The 11,532-nt window shown below is 40.5% G+C and overlaps 1 protein-coding gene across 1 annotated transcript; it reads left to right on the top strand.

Annotated features, from left to right (window-relative positions):
* The first annotated feature begins 334 nt into the window (after window positions 1-334).
* LOC120107307 (bidirectional sugar transporter SWEET16-like) lies at window positions 335-3,294 on the top strand. Its single transcript, XM_039120524.1, has 6 exons — window positions 335-542; window positions 622-658; window positions 766-976; window positions 1,069-1,230; window positions 1,664-1,783; window positions 2,796-3,294. Exons 1-6 carry the CDS (start codon window positions 506-508, stop codon window positions 3,117-3,119), a joined length of 891 nt encoding a protein of 296 aa, XP_038976452.1. The 5' UTR covers window positions 335-505; the 3' UTR covers window positions 3,120-3,294.
* The last annotated feature ends 8,238 nt before the right edge of the window (window positions 3,295-11,532 follow it).

Genomic DNA, 11,532 nt, shown 5'->3' with positions numbered 1-11,532 from the left:
ACAACTATATATTTGAGATGATTTGATGCATAAACTAGGATTCTTTAAATCATATATATTTTAGATTTTCGATTATTAATATTGAATTGGATGATGGGTGCAAAGTTTTGTGTTATATTTTTTGTGTATTGTAATTGTGCCTTTAGTTAGAGCGAACAAAAATTCAATCATATATATCAACTTCTTTCTGCCTACCGACGATAGTAGTGGACAGTAGCAATGCTCCTATCACTTAAGTCGGCAAAATTAGACCAAGACTGTACGTGAATGAACTATGGAACCCCTTCGCTTTTGGCGTAGGGGGAGACAACGATAAGGACAGAGGGATAGGGACACCACAAAAGAAAGGCACGGGACCCCATTCGAAAGGATAGGGGAACCGCTCTGGATCGATAGAGTTGGTGATGGGTTATTGCTCTTCTTCTGCCAACCACATATTCTATCCTCTCTTCATCCGCTTATACTTCCCTGGACTTTCATTTCCTCTAGCTCCGAGGTCCATGCCATGGCACTAGATCCAAGCTTCATTGTTGGAATTGTGGGTAAGTCTCCCTTCTTCCCAAGTACCTCTTCTTATCATTTACATGGCGACATATGATGAGTTGCTTGGTTTTTTGTCAGGGAATGTGATATCCATACTAGTCTTTGCTTCTCCCATGTGAGTTCATGAAGCTCCCCTTCTTCAAACACTAAACAGCTGTTATTGTTATATTATCACTTCTTACTTAGTTTTGAGGTGGTGTTTTGTTGGATGTGATGGTTCAGAGGCACCTTCCGGCGGGTGGTGAAGAAGAAATCCACCGAGAGTTTCAAATGGCAGCCTTATGTCACCACTTTACTCAGTACTTCACTGTGGACTTTTTATGGTCTCCTCAAGCCTGGAGGTCTCCTCGTGGTCACGGTTAATGGCATTGGAACCGTGTTGCAGGCCATCTATGTGACTCTTTATCTCGTCTACGCTCCCAGGGACACAAGGGTGATGGCTTTGTTTCCTTCTCTTTGTCCATGGAAGAAAGTGTGAACTCAAGTAGGCTGGGTTATATTTGGCTGTTTGATATTTGATTTCAGGTGAAGATGGCAAAGTTGGTGGCAGTTTTGAATGTGGGATTTTTGGGGTTGGTGATACTGGTCACTCTTCTGGCAATCCATGGGAGTGTCCGGCTTACTGTGATAGGGTTCTTGTGTGCAGCTTTGACCGTGGGCATGTATGCTTCGCCCTTGGCAGCTATGGTATGCAAAGCAAATTTTTTGTTCCCCTTGTTAATATCAACCCACGCGGATTACACAATATAAATGTGGGAATTGAATAAGCTATATTTGATGCTTAATTTGTATAATATCATAAATGCTTCTAAAATGTGTAATGTATTAGCATGACCAATTCATTTGTCTTTTGAGCAAAGACAAATTCATGCAAGTTATTAGTTTCTTTTAAGATAACAAATATGTAACCCTGTAACTCTCTTTTCAATTATACTGGCCAGGAATGATTGTTTGTATAACACACCGATAAACAAATCAAAATATAGTCTTTAAACTTTATGTTGCTTGGTAATGGTGTATAATGTTATAAAGATACATAACTGTTATGCACTGCAATACCTATACACTCATATAAATTTATTGAGGCTGAGACCAACTACATGATCCCTTTGTTATGCAGAGAATGGTGGTGAAAACGATGAGTGTTGAGTACATGCCCTTCTTCCTCTCCTTCTTCCTCTTCCTCAATGGTGGAGTATGGAGTGTCTACTCTCTGCTCGTACAAGATTACTTCATTGGTGTAAGTTCTTTTTAGTTGATTTTACTATGCAAGAAAGTTTTTCTTAAGCTTGTAGATACAAACTTTCTGTATGATCTCCCTAACCATCAACCATATCTAAAAGATTCCAAGGAAAATGTATGAAAAATGATTAAAAAAAAACACAAGGAAGCATAATAAAAGATATAAGTAATGTAAGGAAAAGACTGCATACTTTGGCACATTAGGTCCTTTAGTATTTCCCAATGATTAGTAACTTGTGTCCATGAAAATTTTGTTACTTTGCCCATTCCAACAGAGGGTTCAGATTGATCCCTGCCTTCTTCATTAGGGGTATAGGTTCATCTAAACTTGGTTTTAATCTGAATTCCAAGTATTGATTCTAGCACATGAGCTCGCATTGCTTTAAAACTAGCAGTCTAATGCATAGATTGAATAATGGTGCTACCTACTCTGCTAGTAAAAGTCTCTTGGTGATTGCTAGGGAATCGAAATTGTGTAGTAGAATACTACATTGTCATGTCTGGGGGTTAGGGAGTATTAGAGGAGGTATTCCTTCTGTTCTGTAGCCTATATTTTCCCATTGGCCTAAAGTACAGCATGCATGAAACTTGTCCCGAGCTAACCCTTGGTTTGCACAAGCGAAATTTGGAAGATCTAAATCTGCTTATGGTGGAACACTGAGAGTGAAAAAAAAGAGGCTGTTCATCCATAAGGTCTAGAGAGAGCCAAACATACAAAGCTAATTGATCCCTACGTGCAAAGGTTATTTTCATGTTTTGAATCCACAATACTCAAGTCCTAGCAAGGCAATCTTAACGTTGCGCCAAGACTTGCCCTCTATAGTACAACATTGAGAGTGATCTCTTAAAAGTTGAACCTTGTCTCAAGCAACATTTATTTGGGCTGTTAAGTTAATCTATGAAGATTAAATATATGGTCTACCAAGCAAAGGACTCAAATAATTAAAGTTGAACCAGGAATTTAGATTTCGGGTCACTAATTTGATATTCTAAGTGATGTTTTTTTGTAGGTTCCAAATTGTGTTGGTTTTGCATTAGGCTCGGTTCAACTGGTCCTCTATGCTATATATAAAAGGAAGACGCCGTTGGCAAAGGCAGCAGAGACAGATGAAGAGGAGGGCTCAGCACACCTTGTGGGCGAAGTGGAGATGCAAGGATATGAAGGCAAGAATAGCTTCCATGCAGCTCAACAGAGGCATTTGAACAAAGGTAGCAGCCTACCAAAACCATCAATACCCCGCCAAACTAGCTTAAACAAAGTTGTGAGATCCTTGTCCATGACTGCTTATGAGCTGCACTCATATTGGCACCAAAATGATCGTTTGGGGAGTTAAGAACATAGCACCTCTCAAGATGATCCAACTCTCTTACAAGTGAGGGAATCTTATAAGCTAGAGTTACTTCCAATTGTGCAACTTGTTTTGAGAAATCTAAGTTCTTAATGTGGATTTTCTTGTTTTTAAAGATTTTTTACATGAATATCTTTCTAAATATCGGATTTTGCATGAATATTCTTCCAAAATTGATATTTATATGTATATCCTTGTAAAATACTTGTTTTGCTATTCTATCATTTTTTATCTTTATTTTTGCATATGTACCCATACCAGTTGATGCCGTTAAGAAATTATCGGTTTCAAATTAAAATGACTAAAATGCCCTTAATAGATAGACATGTAAATAGAAATATTTATAAAGGTATACAAGCAAATAACAATTTTACAAGAATATCCATGCAATTTTGTATATTTAGAAAAGTATATATGCAAAAAAGAATTCTAGTAGATGAAAAGAATTTAGACATATTAATTAATGTGATAGCCTTTAGAATTCTGTATTTATTAGTTAATATCATAGCCTTCAGAATTTTGCATTTATTAATTATTGTTATAGCCGTGAGAGTCATGCATTTATGCTTCTATACAAATAGGATGAATTAATATATTATAAATTAACATAAGTCTCAACATTTTAAGTGGCTCTTGTATTGACAGTTTTGAAATAGTCAAAAAAAAAATTAAGAGCTCTCAAGAAAACTTGTACTCTCTTTGCAAAGTGATATGTTCATAAAGAAGGAGATGTCGATGCTCACTATAATTTTTTGTCTTACAACATCTCATAAATCAAGAACTGGTCTATGTCTAGCCTCATAAATCCCAGTATTGAATAACTCCAAAAGATTGTTTGTTATATAGGAGCACTTAGCTGTGATGCCAAACTGAGATCTACTCCATAAACCAATATTTTCAACATTAAGATACTTAAATGCCTCCAAGTTGGCCTCCTTAATTTAATTGATGATATCCTCATATTGGACTTTTGTATATGCCCTTGCATCTCCCGATACCTTAATTTTAAGCCAGTGTCCTGGAAACTTTGTTTGAAAGTTTTTGTAGAAGTGTCTTATGCATTTTCTATATTTTGTTTGGGATATATATGTTGTACTGCTTCCTTCAATCCTTTTTGTCGATCTGATACAAGTACTAAACTTTCTGGAGTTTGAATTAATTTTTTAAGTGCCTCCAAAAACGAAGTCCAAGTATTAATTCTTTTCAGATTCTGCAATACCAAAAATAGCCGGAAACAAACTATTATTTCCATTAAGTATGTAGCAGCCATCATCATACCCCTTAACCTCCACTTTAAGTGGCAGCCATCCAAGCATATGAAAAGCCTACAACCAGCTAAAAAGCCTGTACTGCAATCTTATAGGCAAATAAAAAAGCGGTGGAAGTAATGCTTATTGTTCATGCATACAAAGTGTATGATTTTATAAAATAACAACCATACATATTAACAAAAATAATGATTTTATAAAATCCGCTAGCCAAAAATAACCAAACAATGACCAAAAAGTGAATGTTGACCTTGCTGTCATCTACCAATTCCACTAGTTGGGGTGTCTTCTTTAAGTTGAGATCAGCTAATAGTTGTATCTGAGAATAGGATCACCAAGCCAAAACACAGAATTAGCTTATTTTTCAACACACGTAAACGCAGTACTGACTTTGTATAGCTTTGACACTTTCTTTTTGTTTGTCTGAGAGCGAGAGAGAGAGAGAGAGAGAGAGAGACCAATTAAATGAACAGCGCTCCAAATAAGCTGAACAACTCTATTATATGCTAAAATGAAATGGATTTACCCATCAAATAAAAATAACTAGTGTTAGAGCAGTAAAATGGATCGCGTCCCCGCGAGAGATATTGTCCGCTTTGGGAATAGACTCTCTTGGGCAGTGTCCGCTCTTATAGGTCCACGCTTCTCTCACGGCTTTGTCCTTTAAAAAGACGTCTCTCTATGAAAGAGTGTTTAAGCAGCTCAGCTCAAGAGAATGTGGTATTGTCTGCTTTGGGGTTTGATCACGCTCGAGCCCAGTGGGCTCTTTGGGTGCCATCACCCCGCACAGTTTTGCCCCTCTTATGAGGGCGCCTCTCGGAGGAAAGGAATTTTGCCCTTCCTTATAAAGCACAATCCTTTTCGTTACTCAACCGATGTGAGACTAAAGTCCCGGGTCCCCATCTGCTTCCCAACACTAGCCCCCCTAGCGGAAAGGATTCATGCGGAAAAGTTATGGCCGGACACTTCCTCTAGCGCCATTTGTTAGAGTAAGAAAATGGATCGCGTCCCCTCGAGAGATATTGCTCGCTTTGGGGATGGACTCCCTTAGGGAGTGTTCGCTTTTATGGTCCACGCTCTCCTCATGGCTTTGTCTTTTAAAAAGGCGCCTCTCGAAGGAAAGGGATTTTGCCCCTCTTTATGAAGTACAATCTTTTTCGCTACTCAACCGATGTGGGACTAAAGTTCCGAGTCCGCTTCCCAACAACCAGCATTTATCTTTATAATCTAAGAGATCAAACCAAGCACAAGGTGGCCGCTGCGTTGAAAAGAAAATGATTCAAATCCTCATAAATACAGTTATCTAGAAAGAAGAAATGAACTTCTTCATCCGTAAGTAAAACCACAAACTCAGATTTCAAATGGAAATTGCAGATAGTTATTATCCAATATAATACAGGTGGGAGGGTGGTATCACAATCTCAAACAACAAACTGTTGAGTTTGTTTGTCACATGATCCTAGTGAGGTGAGCATGAGCCACTGGCTGTAGATTTCTTGATCAAATACACTCTTTGGGAGTGAATCCATGAAAGCTTTAATTTGAGAGATCCAAGTTGAAAAATGAAATGGGTTGAAGATCTGACGTAATTAAAAGACCATTTTACAGTGCAATGTGCGCGTTGGGAGTAATTTAAGGTTCATTACCATGTATTTATGTTCATCCTAGTGCAGGAAATCAAGAACAAACCAAGCCAATAAATAAAATATAAAGAGATTCATTCTCAACGCTATTAATACTAATAGTATTGTGAGGACCAGTGTAGGCGTGTGTTTAGTTCTACATCGGTTATTTACTGGGTAGATTTTGGGTACTTATACAAAATTAAGGAACCCAAATAATACCTTTCGGCTAGCCATTTTGGGTGAGGTCCTGAGTTGTTATAAATGGTATTAGAGCGGACCCGACCCATAACCTATATGGACTAAGGGACACTGCAGCACGGATTCATTGGGGCTGACCATGGGCCGATCGTGGTGTTTGTAATTAGATTTGAATAGATTTAAACCTTAGCCTGATGAGGACGTCAAGGCTTGAACAGGAAGAGTATGTGAGGACCCGTGCGGGCGTGTATTTAGTCCCACATTGATTATTCATTGGATAGATCTTTGGTACTTATATAGGATCAAGGAACTCAAATAATACCTTATGGCTAGCCATTTTGGGTGAGGTTCTGAGTTGTTAGAGGTATATGCAACCTGCAACTTCTAACTATAAGCGTGGTAATTTATGATCCAACCTATCAACCTGACATGCAAACGATGTGCTTTAAGTAGATTTGGGTTTGACATAAATGAGTTTCGGTCATACACGAATCAACTTGTCTAGATCTGTTTATTAAATGAGTTAAATTTAGGTTTAGACTTTTGACCCGTTTAATTCGTTTGATCCATTTAATAATTGGATCAGGTAATTACTTGATCCATTTAACTTGTTTAAAATCTTTTTAATATGTCTAATTTTGCTTAATTTATTTCTGACCTATTTAATCTATTAAATATATTTAATATGTTAAAGATTTATTTAATCTATTTAACTTATTCTGATCCATTTAATAAATAGATTATGCAACTCCGACCAATTTATTTGTTGAATAGATATATCGGATTAAAATATAAAAATTTAACCTCTTTAATAAATATAATAAATTTGAATTGACAAATCCGACTCACATTCAATCATTACCAATTGCCACTCCTATTTGCATAAAGTTAAATCCAAAATATTGCACAATCCCTCAACCATCGAGCCCTCTTAGATACGTAGGTCCAAGTAGGGTTGTCAATGGGCCGAGCTGCTCGGGCTCGGCTCGAGCCCGGCTGGATAAAAGCTCGGTTCGTTAGTCAAACAAGCCCGAGCCCAAAATGAGACCCGTTTAAATTCGAACCCGAACCCGAGCTCGAGCCCAAAAGATGGCTCAGTCCAATTAACAATTTAATTGGGTCCTAATTAAATTTGGACATAACCCAATTAAATTTTATTTGGCTTAATCAATTTAAATCCCAATCTGATTGAACCCAATTGGATTTAAATCAGACCCAACCCGAGCTAACCCAAATCTATTTAATTTCTTTAAATCGAATTGGATTGGTTCGGGTTCGGACTCAGCCCGTTAACCCAAACACAATTCGTTATCCCTTCCCTCCACCTTCTCTTTCTTTTCTTTTTTTCTTCCCCTTTCTTCTCGTTTTCTCCAGAAGCTTCCCGCACCGGCGCACCGGGTGTCCCTCCCCTCCCCTCTCGCCTTCCTCCTCCGCCGCCGATGCCTCGCCGCCTCCTTCCACTGTTCGGAAAGAAATCACACCCGAGGCCTCTCCCCCTCTTTCTTCTCCGTTTCTCCCCCTCCTTTTTCCTCTCTTTGCCGACTCCTCCACAGCTCCAGCGGCAAGACTGCGACAGAGGAGGGGAGTCCCTCGCACGGGAGGGTCGGGCCACGGTCGGCGATGCCCACGACCGAGCCTGCGATGCCCATGGCGTCCTCGGCAGTGCCTGCGGCCGAAGCCGACGGCCGCCGAACGCGACGAGGTGAGTCCATTCTTCTCTCTTTTTTCTTTCTTTCTTTCTTTCATTCTTTCTTCTTTTTTTTTTCTTTCTTTCTTTCCTTCATTCTTCTCTCCGATGACGAACCGTCGGAACCGACCTCGGCTGCTCGTTCTTCTCTCCGACGGAGACGGAGACGGGGATGGGGCGGGCTCGGGCTCGGGCAAATGAGCTTTACGAGCCCGAGCCCAATACAAGGCTCGATACCGAGCCCGAGCCCGAGCCCGAGCCGGAGAATTTGTGAAACAAGCCGAGCCGAGCCTGCTCGTTAGCTCCATGCCATGAGCATGGGTGCCTTCTCTCAAAACTTTTGGACCAACAAGAAGCAAAAGCACGTCAAAGGGCTTCTTGTACCCCTGAAGTCTGCAGTACTGTGGCTATTAAAAAAAACGGGTATTGATGCTTGGGTGTAAAATTTAAAATTTTAGATTGAATTAAATCCTTTTATGGATATCAAGGTTTTCTCGTGATTGGATTTGTTGTGGTTCAAATTTGGCCCAAGGGTGGGGTCGAGAGAGTTGCTGGTGATTGGAGATAGTAGCCTGGTGGTAAGGGGGCGATAATTCCGCCCAAGTTGCCCGGGTTCGAAACGCACGGGCGTCGATTAAATTAGGGGACCGGATGCCCCACGCTCGGCTGGCTTGTTGGCGGTTATGCTTTCCTTCCACTTGTACCAAGGTGGCACTGGGGTGACGTACCCACACGTGAGGCGGTGAACCCAGTGGGGTGAGCCCACGGGTCGGGGAAGGCACGCGAAACCTGCGACCTGTATCGAACATTCCCTAGTGGAAGGGGGGCTCAGTAATGGGGCTGCTACGCGGGTGGGCTGGTCCCTCCCCCTCCCCTCCTATTTTTTACCAAAAAAAAAAAAAAGAAGATGGAGGCCACCTCCTGCGTGGCGGTAGCGGCGGACCTGCACAAAGCCTCATCGGTGTTTCCGGTGAGGGGTCCTCCGACGATCAAGTTAGAGTGGGGTAAATTTGGTCCAGCCAAAAGTTTTTTGGAAGTTACCTGACCGTCTTATTTACAGTCTCGGTGGAGAGGCGCAGATGGTAGAGGCACTGTCCGCCCTCATCATGAGAGGGGGGTGGCTCTGAGTCGAATGGCGCATAGCTAAGGCTGGCCGGTGGCGTGTAGTGCTGTCCGTTCTCGAGAATGGTAAGGTGTTGACAGTCGTAGCAGGGTATGGCTGGAGTAGTCATGGTGCTGTCCTTTGACTGTCGAGGTCTAGCTATTGAAGCGTGGCGCGATAGCGTTGTAATGTACGGCCACGTAGGATGGCGTGGGCGCACATATGGGTGTGGCTGCTGGCGAGGCCGAACCTGTTGAGAGGTCGCATCATGCGTTCGGCGAGATCGGCTAGACGGGTGCTGAGAATAGTTCGGCTCCCCAGATTCAGAGGTGTGCTCGGTGGAGCGCTTTAAGCTCGAGAGTCGGAGCGTACTACTGAAGTTGTTCGCCCCGAGCTCGGTCGTCGAGTCGGCAAATATTGGTGGTCGGTGGAGCTTTTGACGGAGTCCGAGGCCGGACTGATTCTGGATCGGATTGAGGATTCAACCGGTCGGTGTTGGTATTTATTGGGCGGTCTTTTTGTTGTGGGCTAGACGATCCATTTCGCCCCCCATCAGGACTCAATCCCTCTTCCTCCCCAACAGGTGGTTTCTCTCCTATATCGAGGAGGTGAAGCAAGTAAATATGAACAGCTTAAATTTTAAGTTGAATTATGTTTCAACAAGTATCACCTCCTTCTGGTGTCCTACAACAGCTATTGGAGCTTAGTTTTGAACAAGTAGGTGGATAAAGGGGCTTGCTTTTGACTTCACTTCGAGTTCTACTCTAATTTTAATATCATTATAAAATTTTTTTTTTAATTTATCAGCAGTCTTTCTTTCCACTCCATTGGACTCTCTAACCTGTCTCATTTCCGGTTTTTCCAAAGACATGAAAAATATCACCTCACAGTAGATGGCAGACCTCTTCTTTTGAAGCTGGGCGTGCCGAGCGGTCATTTCTGCCAAAGAGGTTCTCCATGCGCTTCCAAACTTTGGCACAGAGTTGTCTTGGAGATTGGATACCCATAAGAATATGCCCATAATTTAATAAGTTTTAGTTACTTGCATATGCTTCTTAGAATGGATATTTAATGCATTCGAGTTAATGTGCCGACAAGAAAGCGTGGGATAATGATTTTAAAAAAAATTATATATAAGGTCATGTTCTGAAAAAAGTTATTTTAACTCTAGAAATTGATTCGACCACACAAAAACCCCAACAACCGGTCCCCAACCCCACGTACCTTTCCTGCTTTTGTTTTTTGTTTTTTTTTTCTTTTTTTATCACAGCCCATAACCATAACCATGCATGACTTCAAGTAGGCTCCACCAACTTTGTTCTTGCAAACCCCATGGCATGAGACTCGCACAAGCTTGGTTTTAATTAAGCTTACAGCAACTTCATCCGGACGTTGATCATGTTATATATCCATCATTGATTTTGATTAATTAAGAACCTGCCCATATGGTGTTGTCTGTCAATTTTCTTTGGATGAGGCATCAGATGTGAGGGGAAGGGATGGTCATATGGAGGCATGCATGAAAATACAGCAAATGCAGCACTTAATTACGAAAGACAGTGTCCAAAGAATTAGAGAAAGGGTTGGCCCAGTGTAATCTACTTGATATTCATTGAAGATATGATTTATAACTTATGTCTGCTCGTCAATCATTGTAACGTGCAGGGATGAGAGGTGCGAGCTTGGGCATCTTAATTTAATCACTATGCTTCACACTCATCAGATCACCAAAGTCTACAGGTTGCATTTTTCCTATAAATCAGGTGATTTAAGAAAAAAATATATTTCTGAGGAACATATTCTACAAGAAAATGAAGTCCCTACATAAGTGGGTTATTTTTCGTGAAGTATTTTACTCCTCAATATTTGTGCAGTTTAGAACCGTCGATCGAGAGTTTCCCATAAAGAAGTAGGTGTCGCTCGCAATCTACATACATAGAGATTATTCATGCATAACATGGACCATTCTTATACCAATGCTAGCATACTCATCTACAACAATAGCAGCAACAATAACAAAAATAATAATAAAAAAATAAAAAATAACAATAATAATGATGGCGGCGATGGCCGTAGCAGCAGCAACAGCAACAACAACAATAATAATAATAAAATTAATTAGATAAATAGGTAATATGTTTTTTTTTGCAAAAAAAAAAAAAATGAGAGATCTTTGTGGTGATATCGTTCACCAATGAAGTAGGCATGACATTTCTTTTTGAACATTTTATGCAATTTTGTTTGGTTTCTTGTTTAGATCAGTTTGATACTCAAATATTTTTTTTTTTTTGACTAAAATGGATGATTCATGCATTTCTAGTACAAATATATCTAAGAAGGTCAGAAAACAATAAGTTTTGGAGTGTTCTAGACAACTCTCTCTCTCCAACCTATAGGTACCTCAGAGTGACTAGCTACATACGAGATTATCCAGTCCGCAGCTCCGTGAGCCTCTCTGAATATGTAGTTGGCCTGAAAGGCCATACAGTCACTGATCATAATCCAGATGTCCCAAAGT

This window comes from Phoenix dactylifera, unplaced genomic scaffold (genome assembly GCF_009389715.1).
Source record: "Phoenix dactylifera cultivar Barhee BC4 unplaced genomic scaffold, palm_55x_up_171113_PBpolish2nd_filt_p 000821F, whole genome shotgun sequence".
Classification (NCBI taxonomy): domain Eukaryota; kingdom Viridiplantae; phylum Streptophyta; class Magnoliopsida; order Arecales; family Arecaceae; genus Phoenix; species Phoenix dactylifera.
Note: the sequence above shows the minus strand (reverse complement) of the source record. Positions and strands in the feature narration are given on the sequence as shown.